Raw genomic sequence first — 22,690 nt, forward strand, 5'->3', positions numbered from 1 at the left:
AATCGATGGAATATTCGATAGAATACTTGATTACCAAAATATTCGATAGCTGCAGCCCTAGATTTGACTATGAATAAGTTCTTATGTTCCTTATGTTATAACAGTTGGATAGAACATGTTTAATGGATTAATTTTAGATTTGTTTAATTTTAAAGTACCTGCTAATGTAATATTTATGTCAAAACTTGCTGCAGGCTCAAACATAATATCAGAAGAGTGGTTTACACAGTGGATTAACCCCATTATCTTCTCTTCCAGGGTGGTGGTCAGCCATCGGCGCTGCTCCCATGCCGACGACAACGACGACGGCTCAGACAGGGAGGTCGCTTCAGTCTCCAGCCTGCCCGTTTCACCAAGTCCTGGATCCAGTGTCGCCAGCAGTGCCTGTGCAAGCCCTCAGCCCGGCCTCTCCCAGAGTCTGCTGCCCCAACAGTTTGCCTCACTCTGAGACTCAGTTCACTAACATGATGTTTAGGACCCAGAACAGACACACATCTCAGGGTGTTAGCCCAACCTCTCACACCCTTCTACTGATCTTTCATGTCTAAATGAATGAGTACTGTACTTAGGACAATAAGCTTGAAGCCCAGTCTTAACAAACACTGTAGAAGGGAGGTTTTGGTCTTTAGCAGAACAGTAACTAGTATGTACTAACGGGGTTTTTGCAGGAAATGGAGGAATTACTTAAAGATTGGCTATTTCCGAGTCAGTATCCTTTCAAGTCTCCTCCATTACTGCAACACCAGTGAGAATATAACACTTAAAGGACCATACCAGTGTTTTTTTCATGTTTTGATATATGCCAACTTTAGTTAAAATGCACTTAGCTTCTGAGCAGCCAGTGCTTTCCAGTCATTTCTTTGCAGTAAGAAAACTGAGCTGCAGAGACTTGAAACATGCTCATACATAATCCATCACAGAGCTTCACTGTCTGCATCATTTGTCAAATTTACATGATTATATGGCAATGCAGTGCAGACTCTTTCAAATCAGTCAGTTGCTTAAGCATGAAAAAGCTTTGACAACCGTAAAGCAGACATTCATTTCGAGACCACTGCTTTGGCACAGTGGGGTACCGTACACCGTAAGGCAGCGCGGCAGGCAATCCAGTAGCTACACGCCTGGAAGATACTTAATAACGAGAACTGTGTTTTTCCAATGTTTGCCACGCAATCGTCTTGACAGAGAATGAAATGATTGTAGTTTTAGAATCTGCTGGGCAGCGTTTGGCTAAAGTTAAGTCTTTAATTCGGAAATTCTCAAACTGGATGGTACCTGTAGTCACTGACGCTGCGCCATTTTCGGTGAACACCCGCTAGGAACAAGACCCTCAGATCCCATCTCCCACACGTCTGTCCTCGCTGGCTGTTGGTACTAAACTAAACTGTGAATAAGGCCTGCTGGGCTTCCTCACAGCCTACACCGCAAAGCAGCGTTAGCACAGGCTGCTGGGCTGTGTGTTTTTATGAACTCACATTAGCAAGAATAAAGCTGCAAAGCCAACATTACCTTACACAATGGGAACTGATAACATTTTATTGATACCAATAACATTATCTATTCTGCTTATTAGTGATTCTTTATCCTTTTCTGTGTGTGGAAGAAAATACGCTTAAACAGGTTTTCAGCGTAAACAAAACAGTTTTAATGACTGTAGAAACCTGAAGTGAAAGAAGCCTGAGAACTAGCTGTGGAAACAATCTGTCATCATCTAAAAATGAATGAAATGAGAAAAAAATCAGCTGAGCCTGCCTGCATGGCGCTAATGTTATTGTACCATCTGATATTGACCCTCAGTGACAGACGTGTTGTTTCTGGAGAAGTGGTAGCACTCGTGCGTAGTGTCAAATACATGGCATTCCTGGAAGTTGAGCCCATTTTTGCGTAGAAATATGTTTCAACATATTGCTGCTGTTTCCACCCTTACTTGAAATAATCATTTTACAGACATTACAACGAGCACTGTCATCTTTCATTGTGAAACGAAGCCACGCTTCGGACCGTTTCTTCCTCTCCGCCGAGTTTCCAGCAGTGTGGACGCAAGTGTTGGACTTCATCGTTAAGCAATGCACAAATGTCAGAAAACATGGCGGCATCTGCTCGATCTGAGGCATATAAATCCAACGGATTGGACAATGCTGAGCCGTTGCTTGATTCCCGTCCCTGTGATAAATAATGACACAGTACTGTGATTACTCTCATGTCTTGAATCTAAGACTGTTACGGCGTTAAGGGGTTGGGCAACTGAATGCACAAGTGTTATGCAATGGACTCAAAGGCGAAAAACGTAGCCAAATAAAGGGTGGGATAGACCATCACTGGTTGATGGTGTTACTGGTGGTTTTCACCCAAACTTTGATTCAGGATGTTGACTTACAGTATGTTAGAGATACTTGAACATGAAAACTAATCAGTTTGACTTGCATGTTAGTAGACAAAAAAAATGACCAACAAAATAAAAAAAGGGCTTTGGTTTTTCTGTGTGACTATTAACAAATGATAATATATAGAGAATTTCTTCAAAGTTGCCAAATGCAAGTTGAGCACCAGAATTTAACCCTGCAGTGTACGTTTATTAACACAAACGTCTTTCCGTTCCTGTTCAAATACTCCTAGAAAGTATGACTTAATCTCAGAGGTTATAAACTGAGAGCGGGTCTGCTGTTCAGTGTTTGCTGTTTGAGAGGAAACCACTTCAAGAATTCTTCTGTATCCTCAGGAAAAAGAAACTTATCTTATTTCAAAAATATTCATCTACTGTGAGGAGACTTTCAGTTTAAAATGTTTGGGTAGGCTTTCTCTTAAAGCCCACATCCATTGTACCAAACTGACAGGCTGAGCTGGTGTAGATGAGCTGATTCATAAGGAATTCCTATCTCAGTGGACGTTATTCGAAAAAAAACATTTCTTTAATTTCTGCTGAGATTTTACAAGAAAAAGTGTGGAAGCTAACTTGTTTACCAATTAGGTTTATTATGCAATTCACTAACAGATGCCAAACTGCTGTGCAGTGTCTGTATGTAGCAGACATTATGCTCATGCAAGCTTTTATTAACACTTTATTGTTATACATGAAATAGGAAGAGAAATAAGAGTATAAATAGTATATAGTTCTAATTTGGACATAGGTCAGTGCATTAAATAAAACAGAATGTTATGTGGAAGCACAAAGTGGCGTCTGAAGGCTTTTCCCTGGTGTACAGAGTGACAGGATGCTTCTCACAGCTCACACACGAAGGCCCATTCACACAGAGAGGCATCGCAGAGGAGAAATTCCTTTAAATGTCTTTCAAGTAGGACTGCAACTAGTGCTCATTTCATTCATCAGTCATCTGTTTCATTACTTTATGTAATAACTGATCGTTTAGTCCATAAAATTTGATTAAATGGAGGGAAAAAAGGCAGAGTCTCCCAGAGCCCAATGCGGCTTCTTCAAAGTGGCTGCTTGTCCCATTAACAGAAATGCACCATATATCAAATCCTCAAATATATGAAGCTGGTAGCAGTGAATGTTTAGCATTATTGCCTCACAAATGACAATTAGCAAAAGGTACAAAAACTACCTCAGGTTTAGGAAAATATTGCAAATTATGTACCTGACATAACTTAAGTACATTACATACGTACATTACTTTAAAGTATTTCAAAGTTTTTACTTTTAGTTTCACACAGGACACAAACAGCAGTCCCCTTCTGGGTCATATGCAGACTTTCTCGCTTTATACTACGTCACCTGACTTTGACACATACCTATAGTGTCATATTTTAAAGCAGAGGTCCACTAACCAAGCGGCAGTATTTGAAGACTTGGGAGTGAGACGGTGTTGGCCTTACAGGGCATTAATTTCACATCCGCCTTAAGGAACACAAAGTCTGCAAAAACAGGCCATCACAGGTGGTTTTGCGTTTTCGCGTATTTATGATACGACATCTTAAATATATTCCATATATTACAACTTGTCTTATTCTACAGGTATCTAAAAGTCGTTCAACACAACTCAGACGCATTAAATATTGAGTTTATAAATGACTGTTCTATTGGGGAAAAATCAGTCTGGGGTCTTAATGCTTTCATATGACAGAAGTTACAATCTGCTCCAATGCATTCAGCAGGTTCCTCTTTACACTGCAGCCACACCACCGTCATGTTTACTGGCTGCATTTCAGAGTTGATACATGTTATAAAGTTAAATGATAACACTATGTTTGAGGTTGTTTTTAACTTAACAGAAATATTATAAGCAAGTGGAGATGACAATATTTTTTACTAACTCACAATTGTAAAATGTCCATGTGAAAGGGCTGTATGAATTGCTCAGGATGACAATTTAAAAATAAAAGTTATTTGTGGTTCAAGTGTCATGATTGGGTGATTAAAACATATGTTTTTAGACTGTAAATAAGGGTGTTCCTTACAATTACCTTTAAACAACCATTCTTTGTCATAATTATTTTTTGGTATCTGATAACGGTCACAAGACTGGAGGAACCTACTTTTATCAGTCATGAGTACATTTTCCACTTTTGGCTTTTAGAGCATTTTAAGCTTCTGAAAGTGGCCATCAGATGGCGTTGGGGTCCTCACTTCTGTGTGCCACCTGGGGTCTTTTGCTTTGCCTTGCAAATTTACTTAAAATCATATAATTATATACTTTTCTATCATTTAGTAAACTGATGACCCCTGAAGAAGTAACATTTTATGGATAATTCACATTATACACAAATCTCAGTAACTGCAAGATGTGTGCATGGAGTGATTTGGTTGAATTTTGCACAGATGTCCTGTTTAGGGAACTTTTTACTGTATATAAGGTAATACTGTAAGGTAATACTGTATTATGTATTTTTAACAGTCATGCAGACTTAATAGGTTTCGTTTTTATTTTAAGTTTATTAAATTATCTCTAAGTTAAGATTTTTGACTTCATGTAACAGTTTTTTAATGATGACCCTGTGTGCAGCTGCAACAGCATGTGTTTGAAAGACACACACACGCACACACACGCACACTGTGTAGAGAATTGTTAGACGGAGAGTGCAGACACAGGAACCAGCCTGTGGTATTCTGAATGCGTGTCAGGACTCTTCAAGCAGTTGTAAACTATTAATATCTGAGATCCTCTCTCTAACCAGCAGTGACTAACTGCATATATTATAACACTGCTGCTTGCTGTATGTAAAAAATACAACATGAACTGTACTTTCTACCTTCTGGCTGCTGTCATGTATTGAAAAAGGAACATCTGGAGAAATAATGTAGCGTTTAGCCAGCAACATTTACCACCAACATGAACAGGAGAATTGTGGGGATTTGCTGTGCACAGCATAGTATTTAATTTATTTGCATAGTTAATTTCTAAACAATTTAGTTTTTGCAGAGGATGTTCTGTTGGAATTAAAGGTGCAATAAATAATAACAGCATAAATACATTTATAGCTGATTTGTTAAGGTGTGTTGGTCAATTCTGTATATTTTTAAAAACAAAGTTTTGATAAATATTTTAGTACATTTTAGGGCTGCATGTAAACTCATAACTCATAAATAGGAGGGGATAGCCTACTCGGGTCAGTCAGTGTCTATAAATAGTTTGGCCTGTAATGGCCCAATGAAACTTGAACGTCTCCCACAGTAGGACTGGCAAAGCCTTAAAGCTGCACTGATCTAAATTCCTTTTCCTTTTGTTTAAGTTGATCAAATGACTACTGTGAAAGCTGCCACTCATTGTGACAAACCCACAGAGAACTATTACCTCCCTTTGCACTTCCCCTCTACAGAGAAAGGGAGCATCTTATCGTCTTTCAGCTCATTGTTTTGGTTTTACGGTGGCAGACTGCAGACAAACAGCGCAGTCTTAATGACGTCCATGTTTGCGTCTTCAGTAGTAGAATGAACACATCTGCACTGTTCTCACCATCCGTGGAAAGTTTGTCACTCTTCTCGGTTAGCTAGTAACATTAGCTATCAGATGTAAATAGCTAGCTAAAGAATGAAAAAATATATATATATATATATATATATAGTGTGTGTGTGTGTGTGTAAGAGAAACCATGCTGGCTGTGAAACTCGTGAAAGGCCCGATCTACAGCCAGTGTTTTTCACTTCTGGGCGTCTGTAGAAACATGCTGGTTCAACATGGCCGACTCCATGGAATGCAATTCACAGCATAGATTAAAACAGCTCATTCTATGGTGACAACAACACAATTCCTATATTCAGTTGATTATACACTAATGAAAACATACCTATGGATATTATAATCTATAATGGTAGTAAAATGTTTGCTAAATAGCTAGCTAATCTACATTAATAATTAGCTAGCTGGTTAGCTGGCTAGTTAGTTAATCAACATTAATCATCATCATTTATGTAGATTACCTTGCTAGTTAGCTAGCATTTTGCTAACAGCTAATTTAGGACTACATGCGGCTTAACCATCTTCAAAATTTGGTTGTTCTCTCAACATAGACGAGCTAACCGAGTCAACCGAGGTTCCAAAAAGGGGCCGGACATTGGTTCGGAAGGGTCAATTATAATCACAGATTGCATTTTCCAAAGCAAATCATCAGTGTTTTATTAACTTCCTTTAGTTCTGTCAGTCAGTCTCAGTTAATGAATCCCAGCTGATTAGATGTTATTGCTGATGCAGCACTGTCATCAGAAGATTCCTGGGTTGTCTGTGACAGGAATGAGCTTTGCGCTCTTGGTTTCTCTCCAAATGTTAATGCTGTTGCCACCTGAAGTTCTCACTACTGGATATAATGTCTGTCTCCATGAAAACATATAGGGTATGTCTGTCTTTAGCCCCCTCAACTCTCCCTGTACTTGTGTCCCCTCCCACTGTCCCTCCTCTGTCTCTCTCTCACTCTCTCTCTTCCTGTGAATGCCACAGGCCTCTCACCCCTCAGTCCAGATTTAGACCTCAGTCTTTCCCAGACGTTCAGACCCAGCTGACTGAAGCTGACCGGTGGTGCGCAGATTCCCTCGTCTCCCTCGCCTTTTGCGTCCAATACCTTTCCTTCCTCTCCCTCTCTGCCCTTCCTCACAATGCCTTCATCACTTCTTTAATCTCACATGGTAGCAGATCCTGCCAGATGTCTGAGTTGGACAGCGGGACGATTGTTGTAGTCCAAGCTTTCACCAGTTGGTCTGGTTCCACAGAGGCACACCTCCCGCTCCTCTTTCCCAGCCATGGAGCCTCTTGCAGAGGTAAGACACTCTGCTGACTCACCCCCACCCCCTTCTGATCCCTCCACTTCTGCTGGGCGTCTGTGCGTCTGTGTGTCTTGGTGTGTGTTTGGACATGACTTTGTAACTGAGAAGCTGCAAAGAAATAAACATGCAATTTTTTTGTTTTTGCATCATCTGTTGATGTTTACCTTTTTAAAGTGAGGCATATTCACAATCTGTAAGCGTGTACATGAATAAAAATAAGGAAAATTACTATCTGCATTTGACTCCGGCCAGACAGAGACCTTTGAACTAATGCTGAAGCAATACTTGGGTGGGGAGGTGAAAGGTCAGACTAGCTGGCGCAGTTGGGGACCTCTACCAGTACTTTCCCTACTCTCTGTTAGTGGCACAATAATTTAGATCTGAGCATTTTCTTAAGAGGCACTTCAGCTGATGTTTCACAATGATCATCATGATACATTAATCAAAACCCTGTTAAACTAATGAGGTCATGAATAAAACCAAATAGTGCCTTAAAGGCCCAGTGTGTAACATTGTAAAGATCTTATGTCAGAAATTGAATATAATATGTATAGGTACGCGTAATCACCTGAATATAGGAATTGTTAGGTTTTGGTTACCTTAGAATGAGCAGATTTTATGCAGACGTCGCGCCATGTTTCTACAGTAGCCCAGAAGGGACAAACCGTCCCTTTACAGTTACTGTATTTTATCCTTTGTGCTTGGAAGAGGAAGGTGAATTGCACAGCTAGAATATTGCCACTAAATCCTAAACACTGGACCTTAACATGTACTTTATAATATGGAACATTTTTGCATTAAAATGTAAAAACAACTAGACTTGTGTTCTATATTTCGTTGAGTTATGTATTTGTTATTGTTCTGATGTTAGAGACCCCATAGCGGCAGAAATTACCCGACTAAGTGCAAATTATTTCCACGTCAGCATACTTGGCTACATGGGTGATACTAACTTTTTCCATACTTTCGGCCATTATGACTAACTCACCAAAATTATCGAGCTTGTGGACAATTTTGCACTGGCTGAGTTACTGTGGCCAAAAACGTGACTCTCACAGACATATCCGATTCAATGTAATTAAGGCACATATTTGGGAATTAAAAGTGATGTAAAAGTTAAATAACATGATATGTCAGTTATATCAGCAGTGACACAAATGCTGAGCAACAATTTCAGCTGCAGCTGTAAACCAAACCTTTAAAGTTAAATCCCACTGCAGTGTCCATGCTGCTTTTGTTCCCCGAGCTGTTGGAAAACCAAAAGAAAACACTTTGCTTTATGTTATTCATAGGATATACCAATGCCTCATGAGCTTATAATGAGAATACAGACAACATGAGTGAATGCATTAAAATATACGCTAAAATGAACCCAAATAAATACAGCACAGGTTAATTTCAGATGGCATGTTGCATTTGAGGAACAGTAGTTTCTGATTCTGATTAGTGTAATAGACACTGCAGAGAAATACAAAGAGGCAAGTTTTTGTTTCATGTGACGCTCATTAAATGTCATCATGCTAATTAAAAGCAGATAAAGCAATATTGCTGTCTTTGTTAAACTTGGTTTCACCATTGGAATGTAGCGCAGCTCTGCCTATTTCTGGTCAGCTGAGCCTGTTTGTGTGCATGCTCTGATACTATGTGTGTAGCTGTTAAGCTGTGAGATGTCAACAGTCCCTGAAACCTTGTTGGAATCATTGTGATCATTTTAAGTTTTAGTATTCCATCTTCATTTTCTCATTTGGCATTTTGCCCGTATTTGCTATTCGTGTCAATGTTTATCGCCATCGCCAAGTTTAAAAAACAATGATAAAGCTGCAAAGTGACAATGCAGGTATATGACACAGTGAACTGTACATGTCACATAGACAGTCCCTCCATATGACCCCTCCTCAGTTAATCACTCAAGTTCATGGTGGGAACAGAGCTGCTGCCCCTTCCTCCAGCTGTTTCTGGGAATCTCTGGTAGTTCCCAGGCATCCTGGAAGTTGTAGTCCTTCCAGGATATATATCCAGGATATATACGTTTTTTTCTTCTAGTGAGTTGTACTAAATATACCTTCAAAAGGGAGGTGTGTCCTGTTGGCTCGCCTGGTGCGGCTGGCGCCCTATGTGCCAGGACTGGGTCCTTGCTGCGTTTCATCCCCTCTCTGCCTCTACCCTCTTTGCTGCTTCAGCTGTCACTATCAATTGGAGGCAATGAAAGCCCACACATTTTTTTTTTTTTTTAAAAAGGAGAGGTGCCCAGGGGATGATGTAGCATCTGTACCATGGGCTGCAATACAGCAATTATGTCGACCTAAAGACGTCCAGTCCTTCTGAAAACAGCTTGAGTCGGTTGATTGATCTGAGGTTGCTTAAAATCCACGTTCTATAGTTTTCTCATATTTCTTGACCAACAACAGCTGAACCCAGCGACTGCATGCGGCAGAGTAAAAACTCTTGCATGTGATTAGCTTGTAACCAGATACAATCTGACATCATCTGCCCACAACATTAGTCAAATAGATCAGTGAGGAAATGAGTTACCACTCAGAAACAGATGGACATTAACCACCACTCCTCAGATAGCTGTGTAAGGCTGTTGTAGAGCAGAAGACCTTCATTTTGGCCAAACATGGATGTGGGGTCATTGCAGAGCTGTGTGTAAGAGTTAAATCAGTCTTTAAAGCGTAAACTCTTGGCTGTTAGTGATCTGTTGATGCGCTTGCTGTTCCAGGTCCCATTATTTGAGATGGACCAGGAAGAGGATGAGGAAGAGGATGTTCTTTCAATGAAGAGCAGAGGTAAAGAAGGGAAGATTTGGTATCAAACTTTGTTTGACGATAGCTCCTATAATAACTGCACTTAATAACTCTATTCTGCAGTGTGTTGCATGTGCACAGTAAAGGAAATTGATCCTGAGAGCAAACACACTCAAGCCTGATAGACTTGATTATGAAACCCAAATACAAACACCCAACATTTATCATGATTATTGTGAAAAAGGTTGTCAATATTTGCTTTTAACATGGGTATCTGTTTGTGTTTTCAACCGTACTTACAGGTGGCTGTACATATGCAACACATGCTCTTGCGCCCCCTGCAGGCACTGACCCCGACACGTTCATATACACGAACTTCATGAAGAGTCACTGCTGCTACGATGCCATTCCTACCAGCTCCAAACTGGTCATTTTTGACACAACACTACAGGTATGGGACACATTTTTGTTTTATTTTGGGTTTAATTTAGCAAATTATTAGATATTTTAACTTTGTTTTTTTTATTTTGCCAGGTGAAGAAGGCTTTCTTTGCTCTGGTGGCTAATGGTGTGAGGGCAGCGCCACTGTGGGACAACAAGCTTAAGTGTTTTGTGGGTGAGCCATAATACATATCTATTCATATGCATACACTCATTAGAGATGTTCAGTACACGAATGATCTGATTGTACCTGTATTTGAGCTCTCCTCACTGGTGACTAACAGTGCTCAGCTATGACGCAGGGCTCAATAATAAGGATTTTCCCATAGCCCAGGGCAAGTAAGATGGACAAGTAAATCTAGCAACTCACTTGCCAGATTGGAAAAGTGGTGAGAAAGAATTCAACACTTCCTTTTTTTCTGGAGCTAAGGATGGAAGTAGCTAAGGGTCAAGAGTTGCACATGCTCAGCAACGATCGGGCACTCATGAGAAAGTGGCGGCTGGTAAAGACAGTTCAGTTGGGTGGCGTTGGAGAATGTTTGCGAATCTCCGATTAAGTTCGCTGCACGTTTGAGAGCAAGATAGATAAACTGGGGTAGTTTTTGAAAGGAATGTCTTTGAAGTTTGCGAAAAAGGTGGACTGCCACAACAAGAGACTACAGCATCTCGCTTGCATGGCAGCTAAGAAGGTCTTAAATAAAAGAATTTGTTTTGTGACCCACTTGCCTGATGTCATTGCAAACAGTTTGGTCTTAAAGTCCAGTTTAACACTGTGATCTAAACCACTTAATTAGAAATTCTAATTAAATAATGAACTCGTTATGATCCTCCTATTTCTTGCTGAGCTACTTCCTGTTTAAACTCTCCATAAAAAAAGGGTTGGGTGCAACACAATGTTGGAAACCATGAAAACCTACATGTTTAAATTTAATCCGAGTCTAATTTTATAAAGCATCTTAAACATGCTATCAGTTAATAGCTGTGTGACCTACATTGGGTTCCTACCCGCAGTTTTGGAGGTTCAGGTTTCCTTGCTATGGATATGTGGTTTCAAATGATCCAGGTCCTGTTTGTGTGCTAACATTTAGAGGAAAGCAGGTCAACTACAAGACATTTGTGTTACACTGTCACCTCACTGAGTTCACTGAACACACAGAACGGATCGTCATGACACTTGGCTGGTCCGTAGGTACTCATGTTCTGCTTGGAACTGACACGGCAACAGACCTAAACATGCATGTCAAGTGCATGTCAATCAGCCTGAGTGAACTGACTCAATCCCAGAGGTTAAAACCAGTCAGTCAGAACGAGCCTGTTGAGGTTCAGTTTCTTCCTACACCCAGACAACAAAATTGTTGGATGAATAAAATGTATCTGCTGTTTTTAGATCTTTGCCACCAGTAGGTATTCACAATATAAAGCTTAGCCTGAGGGTGATGCCAGAGGAAAGGTTACGTTCCAAATTTATCGTGGCCATTTTAAGAGATCTCAGATTTAGTCAAGCTCAGCTCTACATCGTCCGAGTTGGCTGACTTTCATTATGTACTTTGTCAGCCTAAGCTGCGCTTGGCTCAGCTTTGATCTTCACGCTACCATTAGCATTTTAGCATGGCAAGTGTAATACAGTGCTGCGAAACTTGCCAAAAACACCATGGCGCCCTATAGAGCCAGTGTTTTGGTTGTCTGTTGTCTGGTCTGACAGCTCATTCTAAGGAAACAAAAACACAACAATTCTTATTTTCAGGTGATTATTATTATACACTAATGAAAACATACCTACCAGTATATATTCCATTTTAATAGATCCTCCTAAATGTTGCACACTGGGCCTTTAATTAAGATATTTGATACATACATACAAACATTTCTGTGCATCCAGACTTAAAGGTTCTCCAAAGAAGGGGTAAGTGATTGTCAGTTGAATATATCTTTCACAAATGGTAATGGATTCATTATTTAAAGATAGAAAGTATCAGTAGTATCATCCATAATGCCCTCAACAATGGTAAGTGAAACCAGATTGAAACTACAGGCCTACATTTTTTTGTGCTGCTCATCAACACTCATTCACAGAAGGTCATCTTTGATTCTGCTGATTCTCTGTAAAGAACTCAGAGTTAGGTGCAACAGCTAGCAGAAAACACATGCACATCTCTCTTGTACCAGTGCGAGTTAAAAAAACTAACATTAATGTTTCCAGTGTGTGTGTGTTTTTTTTGTGTACTTGCAGGTATGCTGACCATCACTGACTTCATCAACATTCTCCATCGTTATTACAAGTCTCCTCTGGTGAGCTGAGCAACATTATCAGGCTCTTAAAAAGCCTAAAATCCAAAAGTTACTTGTATAAAGTAGCATTGTTCAGTCTCACTCTTAAAATAGCTTTAACAACTACAAAACAAAACCATCATGGAACAAATAGCAGTTTTCCTTCATACAAAAACTAGGTATTAAATTGCATTCATAATGGTGTTAAAAAGTTCAAGTTAACCTGTTAAAACCTGCAGAAACCTGATAATTTTACCATACACATTAGGCACATAAGTATGGTTCTTATATATATATATATATATATATATATATAAAGCAGGGAAATCACAGATATAAACCACATCCATACTTTCTAAAAGATTAGACAGAGATACCTGCCCTACTAGGGTTTGGACCATCACTGTCTGATCTTAGATGATGTTTGTGTTTGTCTGCAGGTTCAGATCTATGAGCTGGAAGAACACAAGATAGAGACATGGAGAGGTCTGTACAACACAACTATATCCTCATGTAGTGTTGAAAGTGTTGAAGAAAACAAGAATTGTATGTCTTAAAAACCCTCTATAGCACATTTAGTAGTTTGTTAATAACTTGTGCTTCCCTCTGCTAACAGAGATCTATCTACAGTACTCTCTCAACACACTGATCAGCATCACTCCCGACTGCAGGTGAAACCAGCCTCATAGTTACACTTTCAAATGCAGATTGTTTTATCTGTTAGTGATTGTAATTTATCTTTACTTATAGATGTTTTATTATTTTTTGTTTTTCTTATTTCATAGTGATGTGTTTGATTATTCTCCTGCTTGATTTCATTTGTCCTTGTTTCTTTGTAACGGTAGTTTTAAATGGTGATATATAAAAAGGGTTATCATAAATCAAATGAAATATCAGAGCAGTTGTAACTTCAGTTTTCGACACATATGTGATACTTTCATCTTTGACTTTAATTGTCTCTGCAGTCTGTTTGAGGCCATCTACTCCCTGTTGAAGAATAAGATACACCGGCTGCCGGTCATCGACCCGCTGTCAGGGAATGTCCTCCACATCCTCACCCACAAACGCATCCTCAAGTTCCTCCACATCTTTGTAAGGCTCCTTCCCTTTGTAACGCTTCTCTGGAGCCTGTCACAAGGTTTTGTGCATTTATCTGCATTTATTATTGATTCCAATCCCTCATACTTACTGCACAACAAAACTGTGTTTTGTAGCCATGGAGAACTGCATATTCAGTGTGCAATTGTTGGTTGGTATTTTGATTTGTTTCTTAGGTATTGCATACTAGTCCTCTTTCCTCCCCTCCAGGGATCTATGATTCCTAAACCCAGGTTTCTTCAGAAGCGGATCAGTGAAGTGGCGATCGGTACCTTCAGACAGATCGCGACAGTCCAGGAGTCAGCCTCTGTCTACGAGGCTCTGTCCATTTTTGTGGAGAGAAGAGTGTCCGCTCTGCCCGTAGTCAATGAGCAAGGTAGTCTCATACCACACTGACATTTGCTGGTTTTATCCAACTGGTAAAGGGTAAATTGTGTTGTTTTATGTGTTGGAATTACAGTTTGGTAAATGGACGGTTTCATTCTAAAACACTTTGGATCCATTTAATGACTTTAAAATGATGAGGCTGTGTTTAAAGCTTACTTTATTTTAAAAGCAAACGCACTGTATTGAAATGTTCAGGCCAGCAGAGTGTTAAAATTAGTTTTTCCTTTTGCACTTGTCAACTTGCGTGCAGTAAAGAACTGTATCTGTCCTTTTATTTGGTCTGTCTGTATGTCTGTCTCCTCTTTAGGTAAAGTGGTGGCGCTGTACTCCAGGTTTGATGTGATTGTAAGTTAATTTTACGCATTCTGTATCACTGCAATGTTTTTTAGCTGAAACAATCATATACATATAAATCTTGTGATCCCCTTAACTCCCATGTCATGCTCAGTCAAGTTTTTTTTGTATTTTGTATTATTTAAAAAAATGTTGAACTAATATAATCAAACAAAGAAACAGATAAAAACAAATTAAATAATTAGCAACGCTTGGTTCCTTTTACAACATTAGCTAACGTTAGGCTAGAAACAAACTACACCACAGTAGCACTTGTAATTAAATCATGGAATTAAAATCTACCAGTTGTAAAGTTTGAGTTAGAATAGTTTGCGATAGAATAAACACAACAAGGCTGTAAAGGCGGAGTAGATAAGTCGATACGTTTAATGTCACCGACAACCTCTGTAGTCTCACTGAGTTGCTTGTTAGCAACCACCTTTTTTAAGACACGTAAAAGCTTCAGAATTCACAGATGGGATATTTACTGACCTATTTTATGTTGTTGAATAAAACGTAAAAATCTTTTAAGTTTTTGTTAACCTTATTTCAGGCATCTAAACAAAAACACATTGACTTCGAGGTGAGGGAACTGGAAGTGCTAAGATGCTAACTGAGTTCTGGGTTTTAGGACTCATTCCTGCAGCACTCTATATTGTATTAGCAACAGCTTGGTTAGGACTAAACTGATTGAAGGAAGAAACTAGTTCAATATCTAGACTGTAGATATTGACAGTATAGTAGCATATAAACAGTGAAGGTAACGGTATCATTTAAACTGGAGCTGCCATAGAACTGCATCTGTAGTGTTGTCTACTAGCAATAACAAGAACAATATTGTTTTCACTTTCTTTTTTTCTCCGTCATTCAGAACCTCGCAGCCCAGAAAAACTACAACAACCTGAACATGTCGATGCAGGAGGCCATAGCCTCCAGAGCCTGCTGCATGGAGGGAGTCCTCAAGTGTTACCCTTACGAAACACTGGAGACCATCATCGACCGCATCGCAGGGGCTGAGGTAACTGACATTCCTTTATTCAAACGTAGGATGCAAATGTCTCATACTCATACTTTAAACACAGTGAGGCGCAGTTAGAGAGTCTTTAGCTTCAGTGATTACATAATTAGTGGCCAGCAGATATTTACAAAAAGTCAAATCAATACCCATCAAAACAAATACTGAACGTCACACGCGGTTGTGGATGTGCGTTTGATAGGGCAATATTTCGTTATTGTTATTGCAACAGCCCTAAGCTTTAGAGGACTGCTGGCCTCAACCCACACCTCCTTCATTACTAGGATGAAGAGGATATGATCCATATCATCAGTAGTCTGCCAGCTACTACGACCTACAAGCTAACGGTCAGGTATACTTTTATATGACGGGCGAGGTTAAGTAATTGCCCCATATCACATTTGATTGGATACATTTGTGTAACTATCCCCCAAGATCACAAACATTTTCCAGAAAGAGAAGGGAGGCAGATTTTTATACAAAGCTACTTTTCAGACTTCAGACTGTGAAGCCACAGTGGTAAATATAGTTTGACAGCATTTCCATGTGCTGGTTAGAACTGTAACCTTTCCAGTTTGTCTCGATCGGCCACAGAAGCACAATAACCGAATCCTGTTGGGTTTTTCTGTCAGGTGCATCGTTTGGTGTTGGTCGACAGTGGCGATGTGGTGAGAGGGATTGTCTCTCTGTCTGACCTTCTACAAGCCCTGGTTCTCACTCCTGCAGGTATTGATGCACTGTACGCCTAACTCGACCCCTCCCATTCATCCCTTGCTCTTTCTCTCAGCCCTCCATTACCCGTCCATCTACCTACCTGCCTTCAAATCCTCGAACGCTTCCTGCAGAACAAACTCTTCTTCATCCAACTTTTCATCTGCCTGAAGACAATGAGGGGTCTTTGTTCTCTTCCTGTAACAACCCTGTCTATAGTCTCCTGATGCTTTCAGCTATCCATCTTGTGCTCCTACAAAGATCAGCATCTGAAATCTTTACTTAAACTTGGCCGCTAACCACCTCTTCTAAAATCTTCTGCTCCATCAAAATCAACCAACCACCTCATCAGGAGGTCCTCCCTTGTCCTTACACTTCCTCTAAAACTTTCATTTCAAGCATCAAACTAAATGCTTCCCAAGCCTACTCTGATACACCGTGCTCCTGGCAAAATAAACAGAAGCCCTCTCGAAACCCTCTGCCCGGCCAAAGTCCACTAGCCATTGTTGAATACTTAATCTTCCAATCCAAGTTACCTCCACCAAAATCGTGTGATCCAACCTACCAACCAAGCAGTTTCCTTACCATCTACGTTCTGACACCAACCCTCCGCACCTTCTCCCAAACAACCCTTTTTCATCTGTCAGCTGCCGTCTTCATGCTGCAGTTCCTCCTATGAAACCACGTGCATCCAGCATCTCTTAGCCAACACATCCCAGGTAGGAAGCCCAGCCAAAGCTGCCAGTGGCTGCCTGTCTGAGCTTGCATCTTCACTTTTAAACTACAAGGTGTCACTGCTGCCTGTTGTGGCTATTCTGTTGATTCTCGGAAAGGATAATATGAGGGGGAATTGGTACCCATGTAGTTATGGCATCTATCTTGACCTATTTAAACAAAACAATTAAGAAAACACACTTATCGACACACTTTTGTGACTTGTTCACAACTTCACAGTTTTTCCTCCCAATGCAAATTATATTCATGTAATATATTATCTAGTGTATATACCCGGATAAGGCAATGAATCTCAAATCATATACGATCAAGGTGCCCATATGCTGTGATTTTCATTCCAGTGTTGTACCACTCCCACCCATCTCTGGTTTAAGAATCTGTTGACTTTTTGACTGTCATGCTACAACAGCATCACATTAATGATATGAGTGGAGACAAACTGTCTGTACTCATAATTGCCCCTCCTTCCTAAGTCCCGCCCCTTTTTGCTCTATGCTCCAATAACAGTTGAGCAAGCCTCAGTCAGAACCTCTGTTAACTTTCTCCTTTCCTATGATAACATATGCTATGTGCTAGGCCTGTCTATGTTGAAACCAAAAACAAAACTTGAAGATGTTTAAGAAGATGTAAAAGCGACATATAGTCACATCTTAAGTTTGCTAGCTAAAACACAAGCTAACTAGGTAGCTAATTTTAGCAAAACACTAGCTAACCTGCTAGCTAAACATTAATGTAGATTTGCTGATACTAGCTAGCTAGTTCGCTTGCGGATGGGCCAATTGATGTGATGGTAAAATAGAATGTTGAGTAGTGTGCATGTAAGAGAAAGATTACTTTACCTCCTTCGTCATCTGATGATTCATGTCAAAACTAGATTTCCAGAGTCAACATTTAAAGGTGGGGTGAGTGATTCTGGAGAAAGATAGTTGACTGTTGAATCTCCTTCATCGGGGCGTCAAATACTGGCGTTTTGGCAACCCAACGTGTTGGTATTTGATGACCTGGGAGCATGAACGCCACCTGTTGTGTGGCACGCTCCGAGCTACTTTGTTTGCTTCCTGTTTACCATCACCTAAAGTGTTGGTGTTTGTCGACCTGGGAATGACAGACCCCACCTTTAAGTGGTTCGTGTTTTGGGAATTTAAGTAATGTCCCAGAGTGCAGTTTAATTTAGTCTGTCTGGATGTTACTCAGATAGGACTCTTATAGCCTGACATGTCAGAGTATCAGACCACACCATTCTTTACCTCTGTCAGCATGTCAATACAGTACGCTGCATTAACATCATACCAGATTTACCCTAAATACAAGCAGCCATCTAAGAGCAACTATTTGTACAAGTGGGATTTTCAGTACTTGTTTTACTCCAGTGGTGGTTACATTTGCTCCTTTAAGTCAGTCAGTTAGTTTATTAAAGAATGTGCATTCTGTTGTTCTGGTTCCTCTGGTATGATGTGGCTTTGAGTTTCAGCCCTGATGAAACAGTCTGTAGCATTAGACTGTGTGCTTAAGTGCTTGTGTTCTGCCTACAAACACTGTAAATATTGAATAAACTATAGATTTTGAACTGAGAATGTGCATAGAATTGTGTTCATAAGTGTGCTACCAATAATTTTATAGCAAGCCAAAGAACTCTGGTAAGATTTGGGCAGCTTGACTGAACATTGGTTTAAGTCAGGTTGTTATCATAAACTTCTATCACTCAAATGAAAAAGTTTCCCTTTGTTCTTGTTAATTTTCTCATTTCATCTTTTCCAGATATTTATGAGAGATCCTGCTGTCAAGACTGAAAAAAAAAAGAAGATGGAGACTGGTCACGTAAAACAAGTCAATTAATGGTTAGCGGAGCAGCGTTGTGGCCCCCAAAAGACAAATATGGAAAGAAAACTTGAAAATGGAAACACTTTGACCCTTCTCTTTAAGTACCAATAATGTGCCCTTTAGCAAGGCATTGTATTGCTGCTCAGTGATCGCCAATAGATGACTGCAATCGTGCTGGGAAGCTACCAGTGTTGAACTATATCATGGGTGTGGCTGGAAAACAGTGTCAGACTCATGATGCACATCTGGTGACTTTTAAACTGATCTTACTAACTACTAACTAACTAACTAAAGCAGCACATCTGAGCTTATTATGCAAATTGTGTTATTTTTGACTTTGACTTTGGCAAAAAAAAGTGATATGTGTATTAGTTTGTACTGAACTTTCTGGTCTTAGAATGATTAAACATTAGTCATTCATATATTGAAAATATTGGATTGTGGAATTGTGATCACATTTTTGTAAAAGCACTTATGCTCCAGTCACTGTGAAAAAAAAGAAAATAAATGTGTTACTTTCAAGTGTACCGTTAACTATGGGTTTCAAAGACTATAGTTTTGTTTTGCAAAAGCAATTTAGTTTTGATATGCTGAAGAATGTTCTGAAGAGGATATCGTGCAGTAGGGCTGTAGTAGCAAGATTACCAAAATCCCATATTCTGATACAGGTAATTTCACATCCAGATAACGATACTTACCACAGTACAGCACATTCTCTGTAAATTACTAGTTTATATAAAATGACCACATGGACTCATCAAATAAAGGTGCTTGCCCACATTATTTTTGTCCTTTGAACCTTTGTGGAACTTTTCAATCAAGCATGTAACAAAATGGAAAACGTTTGTGGAGTTGTTTGACATTATTGCCGTTGCAATGTCGTTTTTTTTTAAGCCAGCAGTTGTGACGTACTGCGCGTTCAGTTGTCGATTTGTCCGCAGCAGGAAACAGTGTCTGGTCAGTAACAGAATCTAGATTCATATTTGATCAGCACTGCCTAGTTTCACAGTTTTATTCGAGTTTGGACGGACTCACTGAGAGTGACTTGTCAATCACAAGGTAGCCCTGCCCTAAAAAAGCAAAGCAACGTCCAAATGATGAAAAATCTTGCCAAAAAGAGAGTGCTTTCCGACATAACAAAATAAATGATAGAGCATGAAAACGCTTTTTTATTTTGTCACACGATTTTATTACGATTATATCGTCATATTACACAGCCCTGTCGTGCAGTAGTAATCTAGAACAGATAATATAAGCACTTAACATTACAGCTCAATAATAAGGCAAATAGAGTGTTAATATTGTAGGAACAACAGTGTAAGACCATGGTAATTATATAGAAATATAATAACCAGCTAATATCTTGATAATAATTAGCGGTAATATTGTGATACATTTTTTAGAATGGGGCAAAAATGGGTAATATTGGGTATCAAAAGGTGGAATAAGGGGGGAGTCTACTATACTGAAAAAGAGGGAAATGGGTAATAATAGGGGATAATAATATGGTAATATCCTAATGTCATCTTTTTGATTTGAGATTCAATATACATTAAAAGAAAATATGTCATTCTCCAACTTTATGCTGACAAGTCAGAATGTGATGAAAATATAGTGAATTAGTTTTCAGTTTTGTCATTGTACATGAGGTCCATGGTTATGTAATAAGAGGGTGTCTGCTGATCCTCTCTGACTGGCAGGGTGTGACACCTCTGTTTACCAGGGGTGGATTTGTTAACTGTGGCAGTGTCATACATCCTGGTCACATTATTACCAGTGTACAGTATGTACACGCACACACACAAACACACACATATTAGGTAAACAGCGCTGCCTCTGCGTGGTGGATCTAGAGGGGTAGCATGACATGCTAAAAAAAAGTGCCTGACCACAGTTTGGTGTCAAATTGAACACATTAATTCCGATTAGTGTTTACTATAACGTGTTATAAGACAGAAATGAACACATTTTGATCTGTTATGTTTATGGTGATAAATATAAAAATGGCATTTGGAAATAAAACAACTTGTTGATTTCTAATACCACATTTAGATGTTTCTAGTCAATGCTTTACTAATTTGTCACAATAATGTCATTTTCTTTAGTTCTAATAGCTTAATTTGGGGCTTTTCCAAGCAAATATTCATATATGTGATTGCTTATGCCACCCTCTGGCCACCCCATGCATATTTCTCTGCCTTCCATAGGTGATCTAAAGCAGACAGACAGATGACAGCTGATTGAAATTATGTTTATTGTTAATATTAACTTGAGGAGGTAGTTTTCTGACTAGTTTCACAGAATCACTGGATAATTGGACAGGCAATTTAAAAAAAATAACAATGCTTCTAATAATAACACAAGCAATATACTGCCATATATGACCAAAAATATTCAGATTACTGCTAATACTGCTTTAATATTATGACAGCTACTACTAATATCATACCATTAGTGTTACAGCTGTCTAATCTGAAAAAAAAAAAATATATATATAAAAGTAGTTAAAAGAATAAAGTGATTTTAGTGTGCTATGTTTGGAGACTCTTGAACTTTCCAGCTGGTAATCAAGGAAGAATCAATAAGGAGCTGGCTGTGCATCAGCCACATGCTCCCTCTGCTTTACAACTCTGTCCTCTGAACAAACAGTGCAACCACCAATCACTTGTTCAGGCAGCTTTTCAGCACTTCACTTCACGTCTAGCTTTGCCTCTACCTGAGCTGACACATGCAGACGGGATGCAGCAGTGCGTGTCCAGCTGCCGGAACTAAAGAGTGACGCTGACTTCTGACTGCAGTAATGGAGCCCAAACCAAGGTAGGAGACCAGCTCTGCCCTTTGAATACAGCAGTGGTGTCTGCTGTTGAGTCGACAGGCTCATTATGTCTTTTATTGTGGTTGAATTTTTAAAAACCTGAACTAAATCTACGTAAAGTCTGTGTTCACACATGTAGTTCAGTCTCCCTGATCCAAACCAAAGGAGATCCAGAGGCTTTCAAAATCAAATGATAGATAATAGCAAAGTGTCAAAAAAACAGCCTTCTTATTCATTTCAGAGCACTGCATTGGCACAGTGCGCCAGACTCTGCAGAGAAATTGCAGGTTAATCCAGCAAAACAAATGAACTTGACTTCTGCTGCAACCAAATGCATTGTCATCCAGCAATGCACTACATTGGCCAATCATGTATGTGCGTGTGCACATTTCTGGTTTACCTTTATGGCTGCAAGATATGGCACCATAACTTTGATAGATATTGTGATTCACAATTATGTTGGAATGATCAAATCACAAATTGATTTTTCAATAAAAAAACTAAAAACTAACACACATTGTGACACATTTTAGCTTAATCACAACATTTCAGCTCTTGCTATTTGCATATGACACTTGGCCAAAATTCGATTTTACCTTATGGCTATCAAAACAAAGAATTGAATGATGATAGATGTAAATTATTCTAGCCGTTTCTAGCGGTTTTGGGGTTTGTGTTGCTAACATTAGCTATCAGATGTAATAGCTAGCTAATCTACATTAGTTACTAGCTAACAATTGTAAACAAATGTAAATTAGTAGCTTAAGTTAGTTCACGTAGTAGCGTTTTGCATTTACATTACCGAAAGTTGTGACTATGTCCATAGCAAAATCTATGTACAGGAAAGGGAAGCGGACCGATGATCTGACCAAAGCTCGCTCAAAGACAGGCAAAAAGGGGGATGAGGACTTTCAGGAAGGAGTCCTAATCCTGTTTTTCTGATGACACTTGCTTCTACTGTATGTTCCCTTTGAGAATTCTTAAGTTTAATATTAAAAATATAAGCAGTAAGTTTGTGCTCTGTTGTGGTTACCTGAAAGCTCTGTGTTTCCCTCTTGTTCCTGGATGCGAGTTTTCAGTTTGGCCCTGTGAAAGTTTCACTGTCC

At 39.4% G+C, this 22,690-nt stretch overlaps 2 protein-coding genes across 4 annotated transcripts in view; both read left to right on the forward strand.

Annotated features, from left to right (window-relative positions):
- ttll4 (tubulin tyrosine ligase-like family, member 4) overlaps window positions 1-4,356 on the forward strand; it is a gene marked incomplete in the record, with an annotated part of 19,410 nt that extends 15,054 nt beyond the window's left edge. The window contains 1 exon segment of the mRNA XM_035677222.1: window positions 259-4,356. Coding sequence (XP_035533115.1) covers window positions 259-448 — 190 coding nt within the window.
- A 2,533-nt stretch (window positions 4,357-6,889) lies between these two features.
- On the forward strand, window positions 6,890-19,567 carry prkag3b (protein kinase, AMP-activated, gamma 3b non-catalytic subunit). Of its 3 annotated transcripts, none has more exons than XM_035677224.1 (13): window positions 6,890-7,207; window positions 9,936-10,002; window positions 10,263-10,411; window positions 10,495-10,576; window positions 12,632-12,690; window positions 13,110-13,155; window positions 13,286-13,340; window positions 13,635-13,761; window positions 13,978-14,143; window positions 14,462-14,499; window positions 15,359-15,505; window positions 16,135-16,228; window positions 18,707-19,567. In XM_035677224.1, the coding sequence occupies exons 1-13, from the start codon at window positions 7,190-7,192 to the stop codon at window positions 18,736-18,738; spliced, it is 1,080 nt and encodes a 359-aa protein (XP_035533117.1). In that variant the 5' UTR covers window positions 6,890-7,189; the 3' UTR covers window positions 18,739-19,567. The 3 variants fall into 3 exon arrangements, 2 of the variants coding, with proteins under 2 accessions (XP_035533117.1, XP_035533116.1); XM_035677223.1 differs by lacking the exon at window positions 6,890-7,207 and adding an exon at window positions 9,771-9,858; XR_004797314.1 differs by lacking the exon at window positions 6,890-7,207 and adding an exon at window positions 9,774-9,858 and having other exon boundaries at window positions 16,135-16,932.
- The last annotated feature ends 3,123 nt before the right edge of the window (window positions 19,568-22,690 follow it).

The sequence above is a fragment of the Morone saxatilis genome, unplaced genomic scaffold (assembly GCF_004916995.1).
Source record: "Morone saxatilis isolate NCDOM2014 unplaced genomic scaffold, NCSU_SB_2.0 Contig5, whole genome shotgun sequence".
NCBI lineage: Eukaryota > Metazoa > Chordata > Actinopteri > Moronidae > Morone > Morone saxatilis.

Bases quoted from the DNA above. Each gene is read 5' to 3' on its own strand.
- prkag3b (XM_035677223.1), top strand. From the start codon at position 9,838: ATGTGGGGTCATTGCAGAGCT. The intron at 10,003-10,262 runs GTAAAGAAGGGA...CCGTACTTACAG, and splicing joins TCTTTCAATGAAGAGCAGAG to GTGGCTGTACATATGCAACA. The intron at 14,144-14,461 runs GTAGTCTCATAC...TCTCCTCTTTAG, and splicing joins GCCCGTAGTCAATGAGCAAG to GTAAAGTGGTGGCGCTGTAC.